The 20,778-nt window shown below is 53.4% G+C and overlaps 1 protein-coding gene across 4 annotated transcripts in view; it reads right to left on the minus strand.

The window, feature by feature from the left end:
• Nucleotides 1–1,204: 1,204 nt before the first annotated feature.
• POR (cytochrome p450 oxidoreductase) overlaps nt 1,205–20,778 on the minus strand; it is a 28,215-nt gene continuing 8,641 nt past the window's right edge. For 3 of the 4 annotated variants that reach the window (XM_066333232.1, XM_066333231.1, XM_066333233.1), the window contains 15 exons: nt 17,326–17,518; nt 11,156–11,204; nt 10,183–10,311; nt 9,632–9,781; nt 8,665–8,789; nt 7,710–7,799; nt 7,153–7,251; nt 6,407–6,523; nt 5,558–5,676; nt 4,310–4,491; nt 4,043–4,192; nt 3,347–3,614; nt 2,727–2,872; nt 2,463–2,548; nt 1,205–2,236 (listed from right to left, as the gene is read on the minus strand). In XM_066333232.1, the coding sequence (XP_066189329.1) occupies nt 2,092–2,236; nt 2,463–2,548; nt 2,727–2,872; nt 3,347–3,614; nt 4,043–4,192; nt 4,310–4,491; nt 5,558–5,676; nt 6,407–6,523; nt 7,153–7,251; nt 7,710–7,799; nt 8,665–8,789; nt 9,632–9,781; nt 10,183–10,311; nt 11,156–11,204; nt 17,326–17,504 (2,034 nt within the window). In that variant the 5' untranslated portion in view covers nt 17,505–17,518 and the 3' untranslated portion in view covers nt 1,205–2,091. Of the gene's footprint in view, nt 2,237–2,462; nt 2,549–2,726; nt 2,873–3,346; nt 3,615–4,042; nt 4,193–4,309; nt 4,492–5,557; nt 5,677–6,406; nt 6,524–7,152; nt 7,252–7,709; nt 7,800–8,664; nt 8,790–9,631; nt 9,782–10,182; nt 10,312–11,155; nt 11,205–13,689; nt 13,861–17,325; nt 17,519–20,778 lie in introns of those variants that run through there. The other variant, XM_066333234.1, reaches the window with a different exon arrangement.

Raw genomic sequence — 20,778 nt, forward strand, 5'->3', positions numbered from 1 at the left:
TCCACATCCAACAGCAGGATGCTTGGGACAGCCACTCCCCTCCCTTTTACTGGGATGTTCTCTGGATGCTGCTGCTCCCCACCCCACTGGGACAGGGCAGTGCCCAAGGACTGCCTCACACAGCTCCTGGGGTGCTTGAAGTTCCCCTTTTTCCCCCCACCCCTGCCCCCAGGCCAGCCCCTGTGTGGTGAGGCAGCCTCCTCACTCCAAGGGCTGTGCACAGCCCTGGATTCCAGGCGTGGCCCAGCTCCTCCTCACCTTGAATCCACAGGGCAGGGACAGCTGGGGCGTGAGGGGTGGGAGCAGCAGGAGCCTGGTCCAGGCCTCACGCTGGAGCTGTGCAAGCAGCACCCTGGGCTGGCAGCTCCTGAGGCTGCACGTGTGAAAATAAAGGGAAGGAGCTGCCCTGGGTCACTGGGCCAGTCTGGGAACAGCTTCTACACTCTGCTCTGCAGCTCTGGTTCATCAGGAAGTGGGTCCTGACAAAACCTCCCTGAAAGGAGGGTGGAGGTGGGGGTCAATAGGACAATTGTCACAATAGGACAAGACGAAACAGCCTCAGCTTTCACCAAGGGAGGTTTAGATCAGATATTAAGGAAAATGTCTTCACAAAAATGGGTTGTCCAGCCCTGACAGAGGCTGCCCAAGGCAGTCGTGCAGTCACCATCCCTGCAGGGATTTAAAAGCCATGTAGATGTGGCAGCTGGGGACATGGTTGAGTGGTGGGTTTGGCAGTGCTGGGTTAAGGGTTGGACTCAGTGATTTGGAGGGGTTTTCCAGCCTAAATGAGCCCATGATTTTATGAAAAGTCATCGCCCTGTGCCCTTCCACAAGCCTGGGCAGCACAGGGGCTCCTTCCCATGGCACCCCAGTCTGCACAGGCTGTTGTCAGAACTGTGGCCACCCAAGGAGCCCAGCAGCACCTCAGTGTCCCTGGAGGTGGTGCCCTGTACCAGCTGTACCAGCACTGGGAGCTCTGGAAGAACCAAAGAGCAGGTTGGGCACAGCTGCACCCCCGTCCAGAGCCTCCCACTGCCATCCTCCCTCCCCTCCCACAGCCCAGCACTCAGGGCAGGGGCTGCCCCCAGCTCAGCCTAAACCCAGAGCTGCCACCACATCCCCAAATTTCCTCCCAGTTATCATCCACTGCTCCTCCTGCCTCCTTCTTCCCTCTGGCTGAGCAGAGAGACTGCAGGAAGCAAACTCCAGACACAGTATTTTTATTCCAAGGGCAAATGTATTTAAATAATTTACAATCATTGGACAGCCTGAAAGTCTGAGGTTGTTTGTTTTTTTTTGTTTTTTTTTTTTTTCCCATGCTTAAATCACAGAGATGTTCAAAATAAAAACAGTATTTAAAAAATGACCGTACACGGCGTGAGGGAGGGGCTGGGCTCAGGGGACTGCCGGGCCCCAGGGAGCAAGGAGGGCCCCTTTGGGCTGAGACCCTGCCTCCCAACCCGGGTGTATTCCAGAGGGAGAGGAGCTTCCCGCCGGTGCTGGAGCGAGGGAGGGCAGTGGGAATGGAGCAGGATACGCTGGTGGGGCCATGGGACAGCTCAGTGCCCAGAGCCAGCTGCCAGCCCCACATCCCAGAGCTGGGCAAACAGGGCTGGCAGGAGGGAGGCAAAGCCTCGATCCCAGCCCGAGCACAGCCCCTCCACTGCTCTGCTGTCCCTGCAGGCCAGGGTGGGCTCCAGCCCCAGGGATAAGGCAACACTTCACGTTCAGGGAAGGACTCCCTGGCAGTGTCCAGCCCTCCTGCCCCACAGCAGCTGTGTCCCTGATGGCCCTGGCCTCAAGGCAAAACGCTGGTGCCATGGGGTGCACCCTGAGGTGCCGTGGCACTGCAGCTCCTGGACAGCAGCCTGAGCTACCCCCCTGCCCCTCTCAACCCTTTCCACCCCTTGGGTCCACAGCCTGCCCCGAGGGGCTGCTGCGGCCCCAGGAAGGGTTGGGAGTGACACTGGGGTAGCTGTGGGATGGGGACAACACCATCACCCACAGCAGCAGTGGGTGAGCAGGCACTTGCCAGCTCCCCTGGCCCACTCCTGGGGACCTGTTCTCTCCCCGGCCCCGCCAGCCCCGCTCTTAACTCCACACATCCAGGGAGTAGCGGCCCTTTGTCATCAGTTTCTTTACATAGTCCACGGCCTGGGGCTGGCTCATGTTCCCAAACTCGGACACGATCTCGTAGAAGGTGTTCTGCACGTCCCGGGCCATGTTCCGGGCGTCGCTGCAAACGGGAGTGTGAGTGAGACACCACAGCACAGCCACAGGGCCCTGTCACCTCCCACTCTGGACACAGAGGGTTTGCTCACCCCAGCCCCCTGCCCTCCTCTGAACCTGGACAGTATAACCCTCCCAGGGCTTGTAATGCACAGCTGGGGAAACGGAGTCACACTCCTTCTCCTGAGAATGGGAATATTGCCCCCAAATCCCCGTCCTGTCCCCAAACCTACCCACACACGTAGATGTGAGCCATCCCCTCGTTAACCAGCTTCCAGACGTGTTCCTTGTTCTTCTTCAGTAAATGCTGGACATAAACCTGGCAGGAAAAAGTGGGAGTGAGGAGAGAGGAGCAGAGCCCTCACACCACAGACCTTTGAGAGGGAGGGAAGCCAAAGCTGTGCTCATGGCTCTGGGAGACAGGGGAAGTGCCGGGTGCTCCTGCCTGCCATGGGAGTGATGGCAGGCAGCAGGAACAGGGGGGAACAGGGTGGTACCTTCTCAGCCTGGTCCCTGGAGAAGGCCACGTTGAGCTGGGTGAGGACTCCCTCCTTCTGGAAGCGGGCCAGCTCCTCCCGGTACAGGTAGTCCTCACGCTCATGGCGGCAGCCATAATAAAGCACTGTCTCACCCACCTCTTTGCCTGCAGGGTCACACAGTCCCCATCAGCTGGGCCCTGCCAGCCCCCAGCCCTGGCCCCTCCCAACCTCTCCTTGTCCTGACACCCCCAGCAGCCCCCAGCCCTGTGCTCTCCCCCACCCCAGGCCTGCAGAGCTGCACTTTGGTCTCTGGTTATAAGGGGAAGCTCAGGACTGATTCCCAGAAGTGGCCACAAGCTTTAGAATCGAGTCTGAGTGACCTCACTGTGATTATTTGGAGGTGTGGTGGTGGCAAAGGTCAGAGAAGTGCCCCAGGTCTGTCCACCCCTAAACCTCCTCTGTGCCCAAGAGAAGGACAAAGCATCCTCCCGTAGACAAAACCACTCAGCTCTGTTCACCCTGCCCCACCACTCTGCTTTTGGCTGAGCCCACCAGCAACAGGAGCAGCAAAGCTGCACTGTGGAGACACTGACTGGCCCCAGAGAGTCCTGCAGCAGCTCCAGCCCCTGGGCACCCACCTTGCTGCTTCAGCCAAGCCCTCTCCTGGATGAAGCCCATGAAGGGGGCGATGCCCGTGCCCGGCCCGATCATGATCACGGGTGTGCTGGGCTTGAAGGGCAGCCGGAACTGCGACTTCCGGACGTACACGGGCACCAGGGAGCTGCTCCCGTTCTGGGCAGGAACCTTGTTCTTCAGCCAGTTGGTGGCCACCCCTTTATTCAGCCGGCCCGTCTTGGTCTCGTACTCCACCGTCACGGCACAGATGTGGATGGAGTTGGGATGAACCTGCAGGGAAGAGATGCTGGAACCAGGCAGAGAAGGAGCCCTAGCAGCCCCACACTGCTTCCTTGTGCTCAGGAATGGGGAGAAGTTTAGCCTCATGTTAACATTGAGACAGATATTCCTCCCTGTGTGCTCCTCACAGGGCTCCTGTCTTGTCCTCAATTCATCACAGGACCACTGAGCTTTCCTGGAGGTTGCCAAAAGTGACTATTGACCCATCCCTAAAATACCACCTTGCCAGGCAAATGGGCAAAGAGGAGCAGGGCTCCAGAGAGTGTGGGGGTATCAGGGCACACCTGGCTGCAGCATGGGACTCTCCACAGTCCCTGTGGGAAACTGGGATAACTCCACGCACAGAGATCACTAAATCTGCCCCTCTCACAGCAAATGTCACCAGGAGAAGCCACATTCCCTGCTGGAAGCACACCCACCTTGGAGGAGGAGGCGATGGAGTAGTAGCGGGCCTGCAGGCGGGGCAGGAGCTCGCACAGGTGGTCGATGGGGGGGCGCAGGGAGGGCATGTCCTGCAGGATGGCCAAGATGTTCCTGCGGGCCTCCACCACCCAGCTGAGGTACAGCGCCTGCAGGCAAGGAGAGCACGGGCATCACAACCTCCCCACGCAAACCAGCACCCCCTCGGCTCTCTGGGTGCCTTCTGGGGATGCCCCAGCCCCGGCTGGGAAGGGCAGTGCTCCCACCTTGCCGTCGGCAGCAGAGGAGGCCATTTTGCGGAGGCGCTCCTGCTCGCCGCTGTCCGTGGCGTACTGGGCCAGCTCGTAGAGGACGTTGGTGCGGGGAGGGTTGGTGATGTCCAGGTAGTAGGTCAGGGCTGTCCGGTATGACGTGGGGCAGGGGAAGGGATGCTTCTTGTTGGATTCCTCTGGAGAAGCGGCAGAGGAAAAAGAATTAAAAAACCAACCACGTCACGCTGCTGTGTTAAGAGGTTTTGTGGCGGCCACACAGTGAGGGCTGGACACAGAGCAGAGTGGGCTTCAGGGAGGAGAGAGCAGCCTGTGGGTCAGAGCCCCAGCTCCACACTGGACCACCTCCCTCCTCCGGCAGCTCCATCTCCCAGCAGCCCATTTTGTGTTTCACAGGTGCTGCCTGACGGTTTAGCAGCAAAAAATACGCCCTGTGTTCCCCAAGGAGCTCCCTGCCCTGAGATGTGAATGCACAGTCCAGCAAGCCTTTCCTAGGTTTCCTTCCATGGACACTCTGGCCTCAGGCTCCATGAGATCTGGCCTCAAAAGTGTCCTTAGGCTCTGTCAGCCACGTACAGCTGTGCCAGCAGTCAAGGCTGGAGTCATTCTGTTCAACCTTGAGAGGTCCATAGGGGACAGGAATGACAGTGTGAGGCTGGACAGCACAGGACACTGCACAGGGGGCCACAGGCTCCAGCAATGCATTAAATCCACTTCCTCTCTAGAAACCAGGAGCTCTCTCAGGCTTCTAGGCCAACACATCTGCTGCCTCAGGTCTGCCTGTGCTGCTCCAAGAGTGTGATGGACAGCAGCTGCCATCTCCCTCCTGCCAGAGGCTGACTCTGCTGGGAATACTACTCAGGAAGGGCTCTTTGGATCAGTACAAGTGCTCCCTGCTGGCTGTTCAGTCCCCAAGCCTGTGCCTCCTCCCAGGACTGAATAAGAACATCTCACATGCTCAGGGCTCTAAGGAGCTCTGAGGCTGCTGAAGGATGCTCTGGTGGGCTGATGCTCCATAATTAGGAGTGTGCTGTTACATAATTTGTTGTTGAATGGGCTCACTAAGCACATTTCACAACTGACCCACTTCAGCTGATCTCAGCAAGCAGGCTCTGAGCCCCTGCTAAAACAGCACAACACTGACAGGGGCCGTGGGACACCTGCAGGTGCCCCATGACATCTGAGGGTGAAGGACAGAGGCCACAGCTGGAGAACTGGAGACCCTCAGGGGTCATCCATACTCACCATCCAAGTTGTTTAGGGACATGATAGTGTCCAGGTCCGTGCCCAGGATCTCACCAATCTGGTTCACCAGGGAGGAGTCGTTGGCTGGGTACACAGCCACATGGTCCCCAGACTCATACCTGGCACAGAGCAGGAGGAGAGCACATAGAACTCCTGCCCCACTGCTTGACCACCCCCAGCAGCTCAGACTGAACACAAGGGGGCTGCTGCAGGAGGCAGCAGGACAACACTGACATCTGATGCACAGGACCTGCACCATCAGGATCCACAGAGCCAGCAGTGACAGTGGCATTGTGGGATAATGGTTTCCCAGGGTTTGTACAAGGGATCTCCCAGGTAACAGCAGTTTTGCCAGAGTTCCAGCAAGGACAGGTCAATTTCCCAACAGAACAGAGCAAAACCCCTCAAAACCTCTGCAGCTGTTATGTTAAGCCACCTGGATTCATGACTTCCTAACAATTTAAGGAATTGAAGCCAATGAGAGGGTTTTAAGAACAGGGTGTTATTCCCCCTATGCTTGTAGACCTAACCCAGGCAAATACAGGCAAGAACAATCCCCAGCTCTCCCTTCTCTCCCAGCTCAACTGCCCTCTCATTTATTGAGTGCCTCCTGGACAATTCCTGCCACTGGGACTGCTCAGGTAGGACAGGGATGTGGGATGGATGGACCAAAAGCAGTGCAAGAGCTGGGAGCAAGTCCTGGCAGGGGGAGCCTGGCACAGAAGCCCAGAGGGGCAGTGCTAAGGGGCAAGGTCCCCTTCTGAAATGCTGGATGAGGCTGGTGCCACACCTTTGCTCTTTGCCCCTGACAAAACAGAGCAGCAGTCTCCAGTTCCCCCAGGGAAGTACCTGATTTTGGAATTGGAGATATCCAGCTCCAGGTGCATCAAGTGCCTCTCTCCGCCCTCGTTCAGCTTGCGGTTCTCCGTCACCTGGGCCAGGAAGGGGTTCTTGGCATCAAATGGGCTGGAAGGAAAGACAAGAGTGTTCTGGGATACTCTGCTGCAGGCTCATGGAGCTCCTTGTATCCAGCCACGTTCCCTCTGACTCCAGAGCAGGCTCCCATGATTTGGTTCCTGTTCCAAAGCACGCTGCAGCACAGCACAAACCAAATCACGATCTGCTGCTCCCCACACTGGCACAGAAAACAGATGCTTTTCCTTCTCAGCACAGCCCAGCAGTCAACAGCTTCTGTCCCATTAAGGACACATGACACAGAAGTGGATTGGAGGGATTATCACATCTCAGAGAAATGTTTCAGGCTGGAATTAATGTTTAAAGCTCATCTCCCCACAGCAATACTGCCAGCAGCCATCATGCATTGGCCACTACAGGCAAGGAAAGGCTCAGGAGAGATGCTGTGGATGTACCAGCCAAACATCACATGTAACCACAGCCATCTCCTCACCACAAATGAGTCATTAATTGGGCAATCTCAGAGTCCCAGTGGAGATCTGAGCCCATTTCTCTTGGGCAGAGACCTGCTGTGCTGCAGGAATGGCACTGCCTGCACAGCAGGTGCTGTTAGAAACATCAAGGAGCCACCAGGCAAGACCTGCCCCACATAGACCCTGCCCAGGGGGTTTGGCACTCACGGCTTCTGGTTCTCGTAGCTCTTGAGTCTGCCCATCTCCCCCGTGTAGACTTTGTTCATGTTCACATCTGTGTGCACCACCAGCTCGTACTGCCGGATGCTGGAGGGGGAAAGGGGAGAGGAAAGAGAAAAAAGTCAAACTGGAACCCACAAGGAACAGCTGGAACCACCATGTCCTTTGCTGGATTTGCTGCAGCTCAAAAAAAAAAATTGCAAATTCTACCCCTTTGTTCCCCTTGAGACACAAGGGACCAGGCAGACTCTGCAGAAAGCCCAAAGCAAGGGGAACCCTCAGCCTCTCTGGAGCCTCACAACCAGCCCCAAAGGAACCAAACCCACTCCTCACTCAGAACAGAAATCCAGAGCTGGGCTCAGACTCACATCAGGACAGGCTCAGGCCAAACAGCCCCACCCTGCTATACTTCACTCATGCCCTCCTTGAGTCTGGAAAGGGAGGCAGTGCAGAGGAAAGGGAACAGCAGCCCAGGGTTGATGACACAGTCACCAGTCAGAGGTGGCCAGTCTCTGCCACCCAAGAAGAGCTGCTCCCAAACACACCTGGACTCTTCTCCTGTAGCCTCCACCCCGAAGTGCTCACACACTGCTGGCCAGAACTGCTCTCTCCAGGTGATGAAGTCTTCTTCCAGGCTAGCCAGGGCAGAAGAGAGAGTCAATAACCCAGCCCCATTCCCAGAACAGCCACCTGAGATCCCTGTGGTCCCCCTATCAGCACTGTGGGAAAAGGCATTTGCCTTAGACCCAGGCCCCTTTGGTACCTCCACACACCCACAGATACCAGGAAAGCGCCTGCAGAGCACTGAGTGGGAGCTGTTGCTACACCAGACACCCCTCCCTTCCCCAGGTCTGCCAAGGAAGGCTTTGTTATTAGCCTCAGTCTTTAAAAAACTCAGCTCCTCGCTGTCCACTCCTGGTATGAGGTGGCCTTCCTAAAAGGTCATGATTATACTTATTTTTCCAGGCTCAGAGCCTTCCACACATGGCATATCCCTCCCATAAGGCCCTGTAGACCTTAGAGGTAGAGCCACAGATTGATGTAATGTCTCAAGGTGCTCAGGTGAACACAGAGAGGTAAAAAACAAAAACAAAAACAAAACAATCTCATTGTCTGAGTTGGAAAATTGCTTCCTCCCACCATAAAAACACCTCCCAAGGAGATTAAGCTGCATGATTCATTGGGATGGGTGAGTTTATCCACACAGGGTACACAGGGCAAAGGCAGAGGAGGCTGCAAAGCCTGCTCCTGTTGTACCCATGTGCATTTAAAGCTGATGTGGCATTTCCCAGACACAGGATCCCTTAGGATACTCCCTGTGCACAGGGAGCTGACTGTGGGGGACACAGCAGACACACACTCAGTGTGTCATATGCCAACCCCAACAATGAGCCCTGTGGAGTTTATTTCTGTCTTGGTAGTGGAGCCAATTCCCTGCCAAGGTCCATTTTAAGATGCTTTCAGCCAGCTCTGACAAGGCCCTCAGCCCAAGGCACTCACTTGCCATCGTCATCTCCCAGCCCCAGCTCAAAGATACGCTGGGCTCCAAGTTCCTCCAGTCTCTTGTCCACGTATTTCCCCATGGCATTGAAGTGCTCATAAGTCTTGTTCCCCAGCCCAAAGACCTGGAAGGGAACACTCATGAGCACAGAGAAGCAGGAGGTGGGACTTTCCCTATCCATTTGACATCTTCTGGGCAGGTATCACCCCACAAAGGACGCAGAAGAAAGACAGTGAGACCTCTCCCAGCTTCCCCATAAGTTCTCCAGTAAGAATCTACTGCTGGAGAGTGTGTGGTCAGGAGGCACCAGCACCTCTCCTGAGCCTGGATGCACTCACAAGAGCTCCTGCACATCTCCTTGTGGGACCAGTAAAAACCTGGACTGCCTGGAGACCCATTGCTTTCCTTTGCCTCCACCAAACCACACAGTATATGTTTGCTCACTGCTGCACACAGAGCAGCTTCACATCTCCACCAGTGGATTTTACTCTCATTTGTATAATGTTATGCTGCCTAAGGAATTTGGCCAGAGTTTAGGTGAGGTGGTTGTTTCTCAGCCAGTTATTCAGCTCAGCATGGGAAGGGAGCTACACACTCCTCCAAGTGATTTAACTTGTGGGAGAAGATCTGGCCCCAGGCTGCTCAATTAGCTTCTGAAGAGCAGCAGCAGCCTGTAGCTCATTTACAGACTTGTATTCAGTGCCTGCAGGGCTGTTTGGGGCTGTTTATACCAGGAAACCCTCATGATTTAGAGAGTGGAGAGAGAACTCTGACATTTGCATTTAAAGCCTCCAGATGTACATTTGCAAGTGCCCACAAAGCCTGGGCAGGAAGACAGCAGAGACCTCATCTTAGACAAGGTGTACAAGGCACAGACATCGTGCTGGGCCTTTCCCCAAGCCACCCTGGAGAGCTCTTGGCCTTCCTGCCCAAATACAACACAAAAACTGGAACTGGGCCACTTACTGCAAACCGGAGACCCGACAGGTCAGCATCAGCCTCCTGCAGCCAGTCGTAGAAATCCTGGGCATTGTCTGTGGGGTCCCCCTCTCCATAGGTGGCCATGCAGAACACAGCCAAGGACTTGTCAATCTCAGAGAGGCGACTCAGGTCCGACTGCAACCAGAGGAAAGAAGGAATTTTCAAGGATTCCCACATTGTGGCTGTTGGGCAATTCCTATTCCCACAGCATATGTGTGTGAACAGCACCATGCGTTTACAGAAGGGGCTGGGAAAGGCCAAACCCACCCAAAATGGCAGGGAAAATAAAGGCAACCACCCTCACTGGACTGCAAGTCAGTATTTCTACTCCACTAGAAAGGCAATGGGATTTTCCATGCAAGGCTTTAAGAGACCAGAAGAATGCAGAATGGCAAGGACCGAGCCCGTATCTGCATCTCTCAGGCTGATCTTTTCTCCCCTAAATGACACAACTGTCCTTTGGCCAGGGTCATTGGATTGTTTTTGGGGGAACTAAAAGGTTGTTGCTATCCCAAGGCTGTTCAGGGCTAAATTACCAGGTCATACTCCTCTGGATCTGCTGCCATGCCCCGGAGGCCATAGCGATGGGCATCTTTGGAGAGGCGATTGGCAAACTCCTCTGCTGTGCCCGTCTGGGAACCATAGAAAACCACTATATTTCGGCCCTGGGGAAAAAGAAAAATCCCTTTTAAATGCTGATTAGTCATTTGGCAAATGCATGGATGAAGCACAGACAAAGGAAATGCCTGAGATCAGGAATCCTGGACTGCAAACCTAAAGGCAACCAGGAGTCTGTGCTTGTGCAGGACTCCAAGGGTTTGGCAGAAAACTCAAGGCTGAGTTGCTAATGAGAACATGACTCTTGCCATTCTCAGAGGGGAGACTCAGGTCAGACTAAAACCCAAGGCAAAGAATAAATCTTCCAGATTTATTCTCAACTCTGAGGCTGCAGCGTGACTCCTGGAAAGAGGGAACACCCTGGATGAGAATGCAGAACTTGCCAAAGGCTCTGGGCAGGTGCCTGAGCACCAGAGCTCCTGCTCTGCTGCAAGCCAGCTACTTTGAAGTAAAATGGAAAATGCATCCAGCCTTTTTTTTCTTCCTCTGCTTCCTCCTGTGTCCAGAGCAGCACAGTCAAAAGCTGACAGTTCTGTGCACAACAATTCCCATTCCACAGCCAGCCAGTTTGGGAACCAACCACACAGATAAACAACTGCCAGCCAATGACTTTCAAGTCTCTGCCATTTCCCTCTTGACTTTGATCTCATATTACATTATTTTTTTCCACCGAATTTTCACTTTAATTTCTTCTCCAAGAACAACTCTCAGGCACAGACTAAAAGAGCTATTCCTGGCTGCTCACACAGCCTTCCTCTGGATGCTCTCAGCAGCAGGCATATGTCTGTATCCAAACCAGCTCCTCCTGCTGACAGTTTCCAGAGGAAACTGGGATGGCCATGAGCTCCCCCACCTCCCCAGCAGCCCTTGGAGGCAGAACAAGCAGCTTACCGTCTTCTTCATCTTCTCGATGAAGCTGCTGTCCCTCACTGGAGCTACTCTGAAAGACAGGAGGAACCTCATTTCAGCTGAGCACATTCATTTTTGAGGTCAGGAATACGCAAGTGGCCTCCAGATCTCAGGAAAGCTGCCCAAAAGGCTGTGAATCCCCACTGACCACTGTTATTTACCCTGTCCCTGTACCAGGGATGGCCACTGCACAACCACAGGGCTTCTGTACACAACCACAGAGCAGGGAGTTGGAGTAGAAGGGAAAAGCTGAGCCCCTCTCTGACCCCATCCGTGAATTCTCCCACAGGAAAAGCCCAGGCACTCAGTCCTTCCCACCAGGAAACCTTTATCAACTGCTTTGAGAGGTTTCACAGCTGAGCACATTAAAGGACCTCAGAGGAGCAAGTCTCCAGATAAGTCTCGGGGGCCAAGCCATGGTTTGAAAGAAGGGGATGGAGAACTCCCTGCTTCCCACACCACCGTGGGCAGGCAGGATCAGTCCTGAGCCATGCTCCCCAGGGCACATCCCCCAAACCTGAAGTCAAACAGAGCTAAAAACCAGCTGTTTCAACCTCAAAACAGCACACCAGACATGAGTTTCAGAGCTGGCACACACAGCTGATCAGACCCACAGAGCTCCCAGCAAGGCAACCACTGCCAGCCAAGGTCCTGTGGAGCTCCTTCCATGAGGAGTTCCCATTTCCAGGATGGATCTCCTGCACAGAACATTTGCATTATTGTATGGACATGGCTTTCCCTAGCTTGGAAGGGAGAGCCAGGAACATGGAGGTGGGGATTCACACTGCTGTGGCTGCCCTGTTAGGGAGGGAGCCAGAAGAGCTTTGCTATCCTTAGCACATCTTTGGATTTTCAGTGTCATGGAGTGAAGACAGCCCAGTCCTGGGGACCCTGGGAGCCTCACAAGCAGAGGTGACCATAGCTACAGTCACAATTAAGTGCTGGGAGCTTTTCAGAGCAGGCAAGGACAGGAGCTCCCTTGCTGTCCTCTCCACCAAAACTTCAGTAGCAGGGAAGATGAATGTGGGACCCATTCCCATTCCACAGTGGAAGAATGCAAGGCCGGGTCTCTTGTGGGAAGAGAGAAGCCTCCAGGCAAAAAGCAAATGGTTTTGGCTCCAGCCCATGTAAGAATGTGAAGAGCTTGCTAACAGTTTCCTCAACTCTGTAGCCCAGAGGGAGAGATCCTCTGGGCGGATGTGCCGAGGCAATTGTGGAAAGCACACACACGCAGAGCAGCAGGGTGGGGGACAAAACATCCCCTCGACCACCCCTTGATACCCAAAGGCATCAAGGAGCTCCCTAACTGGGCCTGACACCTCTGAGCACCACTAGTCTCATACAAAAGACAAAGCACACACAAAGGACAAGTTAAGCCGACCCTAAAATGCTCCCCAAGGCAGCCTTGCTCCCAGGAGAGCTGCTTCACACCCCTGCTTGGCTCTCTCAGCAGTTAACAGTCTCCCCATGTTGTCATTTGTCCCCTGTTGGGAACGGGGATAGCACAAATATCTCAAGGGAGCAGCCCCATCCCTGCCCACGCTGCAGCCAGGACAGGGGCTCGGGAGAGCTCTCAAGGCACAGCTCTCACTTAGTTTTTGGCTCCTTGGTGAACTTCTTTAATTCCTGCCCTCTGCAAACGAGATCCAATTAAAACAACTGTTGGGTTAACTACTAAACAAAATACATTTAAAGGAGGAGAAGAAGAAAAGTTTTTAGATCCTTTCAGCAAGCTCCCTTTGGAAGAGAAAAGGGAGCAGCACATGGAACTCGTCCGTTTTCAAAGGAGGCAACCCTGCACTGAAGTGAGTGCTGGAGAACAGGCTGTGGCTCAGATACAGAAGAAATAATGAGCCTGGCTTTGGAAAAAAAGGCTACACAACTCCCTGAAATTGCTTCATCAGGGTGGCCTGAAAATCTGAGCAGCGAAAACACACAGGCACCAAAGGCAGAAACTACACTCATTTGCACTGCTCTGCCAGGAAAACTTGGAAGAGAAAGTTTGTCCTCAGCAAGGACTGCTCTTACAGCTTACACAGCTCAGGGTAGCAGCTACCAGCACTAGAAGGAGCATTGGGTGGAGGAAGGGGATTAACCCCATTGTCAGAGTGAGCCTGTAGCTTTTACAGCTCTCCCACCCTTGGTGAGAGCCCACAGCGCAAACAACTCCCAGGCTCTCTGTCACTTTGGTCCCAGGAGAAAGAAAGGACAGGGGACGAAGCTCCCAACAGCTCATCAACAATACCAAAGTCTGTCTCAGCTGAACACCTCTCCTTCAGAAAGCTCCTGCTCCCACGGCTTTTCTGCTGAAAGCACAGATACACCCAGAAGTGACGATGCAGCCTGGATGCTGCACAGAAACCGAGCACCGACAGCAGGGTCTCCTCTGGAGCAGCCTGCTTCCAAGCAGAGCCTTTCCCCTTCCTTCTCCTTCTCTTGCAGAGGGAGGAGGCACCCACTCCACCCAGCTTTGGAGCTGGAAGGATCCCACCAGCCCATCGGGCAGAGTAACTCACCTGGCCACGGCCGGCTCTTCCTGCGGAGCCGAGTACACACAGCCCATGGCAGGGCAGGGAGGAGGCAGACAAAGAGTCCAGGGCGGCCGTGTGTCTGCAAAGGGAGCTGTGGGGGGACGGATCTAACTTAGCTCTGGAGCCACAGGCACACAGGCCTTTCCATTCTGCTCCTCCTGGGCGTTAAAACCGAGCGTCAGCCTTTTGTTGAGGAGAAGAGAGCCGGCACAAAAGGTCCCGGCACGGGTCATAGCAGGAGTGGTCCCGTCCACTCCGATCCTCCTGGTGGGGCTTTGGAAGTTACTGAGTGGATCTGCGCAGTCCTGAGAAACTGCAACATCTGGCAGCAGTGGCAGAAAGGAATTAGGAGTGGAGAATGAAACCTCCCAGGATCCTCCGCAGCACACGTCCCTCTCCCATCCGCACGGAGCAGGGGACGGGACACAAAACCCTCCCCCAGCCTCGTTCCCTTGGAAACTGTTTATATCACAGCTGCTTTTATATATATTCTTTTATTTAAAAAAAGAAAAAGGAAAAAAAAAAAAGGAAAAAAAAAAAAGCTTGATGCTGTAGCTGAATGAAACGATTCCAGACACTGCGTGAGCAACGCTTCGGGTAACTATGGCAGTGCCATTACAGAGGCAGCTCAAAGGAGTTTGTTTTCCTCAGGATCCTATTAAATTAAATTAGAGATGGTCTCTCTCACACACACACGCACAGGCAGCAGAGAGCTAATCAGGCTAAGGACTTGGAGCAATTCCTGTCACAGGAAGCCCTACAAGTACCAGGGAATGGATTTCTGCATAGCTGCAGAGCAGAGATAAGCCAGTTTCTACCCCAAACAATGTTAAAGAGGGGGGAGAAGGGAGAGAGTGATACTCAGCATACAAATGGCTGTCCTACCTGCATCTCCCCAGGACTATTGTCTGCAGAGTGGGGACAGGAGAAGAGAAAGAAATCTGTGATTGAGAAACTTGCAGAGGAGGAGCAGCCAAAGAACAAAAATAAATTCCTGCGTTCCCCAGCAATGGCCCTGCGAGGAAGCGCGGTGGCCGTGGCTGCGTGGCGATCCAGAGCTGCTCTCCCTAATGACATCTGCAGAGCAGGCTGCAGGGAGGGCTGCTCTGGTGGTTTTAATTAAGCCTGAAACGGTCAAAACACAAGCAATGCTCAGTCAGTGGGATCCCAGCCTGGCCCACACATACGTGTTACACATCACAGGTACGGGACACCTCATTTGTGGGAAACCACTGCATGTGCTGGGTTCTGTCCTTCTGTGGGCACTTTGGGCAGGAAAACAGCTCCCCTTGGCTTAAGGGTGACAATCAGCAGCCTGATGCCTCTCTGAGCTGTGGCTGAACCTGGAGATGCATTGCTGGTGCAAGATCATGATTCCCAGGCCAGGCAGAGAGAACCCAGCCCAGCTGCCACCCAGAACAGGGCATCTCAACCACACATCTCTTCTTCCACAATCAAGGGCAGTAACAACAGTGGCATCTCCTTTGCAGACCCTGCTGAGCTGACATGGTTTTATGAAGGTGTGCTGCTCTCAAAAACCCCAGAAGGGCACTGAGATACTGGGTGCTGTGTTTAGGTCAGAGACTCTGCTTGCACTCTTCAGTATTGCAAACAAATCGTTAAAGCAGCAGCCACTGTGATGTGTCTGAATTGTTATTCAGCACCTTCATCCTCCAGAATTCTGAGGCTGAAGCTGAGGGGCCAAAGTGACACAACAGAAATCATCACCCAATGCCATCAGATAAAGCAGTTCAGGGCACTTTGGCAGAGCTGCAGAGAACGAGTTGAGGAATGTAACCCCTCTAAAGGTCAAGGCTCTCCAGCCAGAGACAGTCCCACTGAAGCCTCTCTGCCTTCATGGGTCTGGGACAGCTTCCCTGCCTGCCCAGGGGCCCACCTGCCATATCCAGCCAGCCACAAGCAGAGGCTGACAGTGTGATCCTGATTTGTTTGTTCATCAGAAAGGAAACTCCACCCCAGATTCAAGGATTACAGGAGGGGAGGAAACCCAAGGCTGACCAAGCTTGTTTTCCCATTCATTTTCCTCCCAGTTCCAGGCGTCCCACAAAATCCCACTGCAAAAGCTGCAGGAAGTCACTGTCTCTGTCCTGAAGAATGGATGTGCCACCAGCCACAGCCTTGGCTTTTAGGGTCACACTGCCCTCGGACCAGCTTGATACAATGACCACAGCAGGGCTGCAGCAGGGTACAGGGAAAAACCACTTCACAGCCTCCTCTCACTCTGCACCTGCCTGGCTGACACTTTTCTGAAGTGGAGTTATGTCAGAGAACTTGCAGAACAACCTCACCTCTCTGGTTCTCAGCAACAGGAGGTGCTGCTGTCCCACATCTCCCACCAGGAGCAGTTGCTCCCTTCCAGCCACTGCTCAGAGGGACAGAGAAGGCAGCACAGACCCCACAGAGGAAACAAAGTGCCTGTGAGGCAGCTCAGAGCCAGGACCTGCAGCCAGGCTGGGATGGAAGCCCACGTGCTGAGGCCCTGCAGCAGAACAAGGTGGTAACACACAAGCAGAAGTCAAAGCTTCTCTGCAAGGTCACCACAGCCTCTGGAAGAGCTGCACATGATGGGCTGTAGCTGGAATCAGTCACAAGGACGGGGAGCACGGGAGCCCAGGCTGTGCCATGGCAGGATCCAATTTCAGATGGGCAGTGGCCTTTCCCCAGCCAGCCCAGCTCTCACTGCAGCACAGCCACTCTTACTATCCCCAAAGGTGACCACGTGCACTGACACACACAGCCCTGGCTGGCAGGCATGGGAGGGAAAGCATCCCAGCAATCCAACAGAACACATTCCCAAGGTAAAGCTGGGCGGGCACAGGCAGCTGGGCTGCTGCCAGCCATGTGTGCACCCATCTGCACAAGGTACCACAGCCAGGGACACTGCTGCCCTTTAAAACCTTCCCAGCCAGAAAACGCACTTTCCAACCTCCTGCAACGCCAGAAACAAAGAATGAGCTACAAAGTCCAGCAGAAAACTGATACTAAGTTTGGAATGTGACTGATATGAGGAACGAAATGCATCCAGGTCTCCACCTGCACAGCTCGTTCATGGTCCCAAGCCCTTTGCAGAAGACAGCGTGGAACAAAGCTCTCCCTCTCTAACTCCAGTCACCCACTGCTGTGGTAGCCTGGCATCAAAAGCCAACCAAGTTTTACAGGAGCTGCCAAGCAGCTTATCCCAGGAACTATCTCCCAGCTCCCCAAGACTATTCCTTTCCTTCACAGTTAAGGGTAGATAAAATCTCCAATAGGAAACCTGTTTAGGAGCATGTCCACCTTTATCCAGATTTACCTATATGTGACATTTACCAGAAAACACCGAGAATTAAATCCATAAGAGTTTTGAAGTACAGCCAGAGGCTTTCCTGCCTTGCTCGGGAAAGGCCAATTCCCAATTTGGGCCACACGGTGGGGTAAGGCAGAACTGCAGCCCGGCTCTTCCACCGCGATTTCTGCACTGTGAGCAGAGCACAGAGCAGCTGAGGGCAGAGAAACGCCTCCTCTCCCACCTCCCACAACTCAGCTGAGCCTCCCAGAACCCACCACAAGCAAGAGAGAAAAGCTCCACCGGTGCCACACAGCCTGGGAGCTGTTACTTACACTGACTGCATTTTGGGGAGGTCAGGCACTTCCTCCTTTTTCTTGCGGAAGAAGAACCAGTAGGTAAAAAGTCCAGTGATGAGGGAGATGAGGAACACGTCCATCATGCTGAAGAGAGAGTCCTGCTGTGCAGTGCTGTCAGCAGCAGAGATGGTCGGGTCCATGCTGGGGTCTCCCATGGCAGGCAGAGGCACTGTGAGCAAGGAAAAGCAATGAGCACCAGCAGCCACGTGGGACAGCATTAAAGGACACCAAGAAAAATGCTTTTTGCTTTACACTTAGTCTCAGGAGCACAAGGCTGCCCAACATCTCTTTGGAAAGAGGCCCTGCATCACAACTCTGCAAGGTTCTTCTGTGCCCCAAGGTGTCCCACCAAGCTTTCCCCTTCCTGTTGGATCCATGCTGATCCATCTGAAGTATTTGTGTTACTGGGGGATGACTCCACTCTTCCAGTCACCCCACAGATCTGAGGCTTTCTCCCTCCTTCCCAAAAGGTGAAGGATGGGCTGGCCCCACTGCTGTGCTGACAGACCAGAGAGCAGGACTGTGCCACCAACTCCCGTGAGCATCCCCACAGCAGGCTGTTACAACATAAATTAGGAATACTTCTGATTCCATTGCAGATTGGATTTACTACCCAGCTCTTCCTGGGCCTTTAGGTTCCCAGTTCCCTCCATGATCTCTCCCAGTTTAACTTCCATCTCCCAACTCCTTTCCACTTACCAAGGCAGAGTTTAGGCAGTTTGGGCCTTGCCCACAATCATACCCAGAGTCTGTGATAGCACAAGGGTGAACACCCAGCCCTCAAATACCCAACAGCCCTATGGCCCCTGTCCTTCCCCTGGGAGCCACCCATCCCTCCCTCCCTCCCACTGCTGTGCCAAAACTCTGAACTCTTCTGACCCTAATCCAGATGGCAAGATTATCTTCCCTACATGCAAGGACACACTCTGTCCAAGTAAACAGATAATTAACTCAAAACTTCCAATCAAAACTTGATTTGGAAGGGCAAAGTGACTCTCTCCTTGTACTTGGGCATCCTGCCAACCCAGGAGATCATGGACATTTGAACTTACACCCAGAAAAGGGCCTCAGAGCCATGGTGGTGCTGCAGGAGAGAAAGGATATGTGCCACAGCTGAGAAATAGAAGTGACTGAAGTTGAAGGTTATGCTAACACATTCAGGAGCTGGGAAGAAAAGGGAAGGTGATGCTTAGGGTACACTAATGAGAGAGACAAGGTACAACCTTCAGCAAAGATCAACCCCCTGTTGTTACCCTCAGAAGGGAAGTGCAGCTCCAGACAACCCTGTGTCACAGGGCATCAGCTATAAAAAGCACTCTGTGGAGCACAGGGAGAAGTCCACAGCCACACAGGAGTGACCCTGGGTGGGTAGTCTAGGAACCCAATCAGTGCTCAACCCCACAAGAAGTTTCATTTGGCAGAGAACTTGGCAAGTAACTGCATTACAAAGGGCACTAAAACACCACTGCAAAGCTTCTTGTTAGGTTTCCACAGAAGACACCCAGACAGGGTGCTGGAAGAAAAACAAGAGTGATGTGACTGCAGACAAGCAAATTGCACATTTCTCTCCTCCAGACAGGTCACCCTGTCCTCCCTCCTTGCAAACAGGCTTTCCATCGCTGGGTCTTGGAGCCAAGCAAGAGCTGGATGTTACTTCAGTACAACTGTAGACTAAACTGTTAGTTAAAGCCTCCACAACTGGGCCTTAGTTGCCAAAAAGGCACAGGTCCCAGGAGGATCCCTCTCCTCCTCATGTGGTTCCAGCAAATCACTAAGGAGTTTGCCTGGCAACCAGCACCAGGGGAATGCTGTCGGGGAAAAAATGTTGCTGGTATCTTGCTTTTATTGCTGATGAAAGTTCAGAAATTTTAATTACAAGCTCTTCTTCTGTTCCCCTCTGCCATCCAACCTATAAGAATTTCAGCCAATCTCAACCAAAACCTGCCAGGCAACCCTTCATTTCCCAGAGTTTTGGGGTTTTGGTTCTTGCCATCTCACTCATCACTTGAATTGCTCATTACATCTCAGGGCAAAGAAGCCCTGAGGGCCAGTGGTCCATGGTTCCTAGGGAGCCTCAACTGCTGCCTGTGCACTCTGCAAAGAGATGGAGGAATCGGTGCCCAGACACAGGCAGGAGCAAATATCTCCAACTCTGCAAGGTGGGTTGGTTTTTTCAGCAGCAGTTTCATTTGCCCAAATTACACAAGGGTGGACAATTCCCCTCACACAGGGCAGTGATGGCCATGTCAGTGTCATTATCCTCAGAACAGTCTGTCTTTCACTCACTTTCCCTGAAAATCCCAAGGCACATAAAGCAATGACAAGCCTTTGCTCAGAGGAAGCCATGAATAAAAACAAGGCTGATGGAGACCACGCTGAGCTGGTTTGGGCAAGGAGCTGCAGCTCTTTCCCTTCTGAGCACCAAACCCAGCAGCAGCTGAGCCCTGGGAAAGGCTCCTTGCACAGGGGACAGCAGCCTCCCTTGCCACCAAGAGCACATGGAGGAGAGTTCCAAACCAGACACGCCTGTGGTGAGCAGCATCCAGCCCACAGCAATTCCCAGCTCCAGAGAGCTCAGACATGGATATTCATCAGCTGCCCTGTGTGAGCAAAGAAGGAGGGCAAGAATGAGCCTGTGCTCTCCTCAGCCAGGTGAGGGCTTTGTCACCAGCCAAAATTCATCACTGTGCTCAAAGCAGCAGAGCTTCAGCCCCGAGAGCAGTGGGGTTTGGCTTTCTCAACCCCCCAGAGGTGGTCTGCTCTCCCAAGCAGTGCTGCCTTGGAGAGAGGCAGCTCCCAGGAATGCTGCCTGCGTGGATGTGGGTGGGGGTGGAAGCTGTGCTATCTCCTTGCCTTGACCACGCTGCAGCTCTCCAGGGCTTCAAAGGGGAACCCTGCAGCTGCAGCCAGGCCACCCACTCACTCACTGCCCACAGCCAGGGAAGGGAACATTCCAGGAGGTTCATGGAGCAGAGCCTAGTTTGCTCTCCTCTCTTCATTCATAATCTCCACAGCACAAAGTTTCCACACTGACCTCTAACCCTGGGAGGAAACATGGTCATGGCCTAGTGATGGATCAAGGCACAAGAGCTGTTCAATTTGGATGCTGGGCACTCTCTGGTCCTGGACATTTGGTTGGTCAAGCTTTATATCCCAGCTACAGATTCTTCTTTTTATTTTCCCTTTACCACTCCTACCCTCAGGAAAAGGTTTGCTCAGATATAGCAAGAGAAAGGCAAAGGATGTGAAATTAGGCTTTATTTCTCTTTTTTTAAGGGTTGCCATAACTCAGGAACTATTGAACTCAATTCACTCAGCACAGGAAGATTATTCCTCAATTTATCTGTTTCACCTAGGTGGCTGTAACAACTATTTTCTAGAAGTTCACAGCAACTCATTTTCAAATACATGTCCTTTATCAACTTCCAG

Source organism: Sylvia atricapilla, chromosome 20, assembly GCF_009819655.1.
Source record: "Sylvia atricapilla isolate bSylAtr1 chromosome 20, bSylAtr1.pri, whole genome shotgun sequence".
NCBI lineage: Eukaryota > Metazoa > Chordata > Aves > Passeriformes > Sylviidae > Sylvia > Sylvia atricapilla.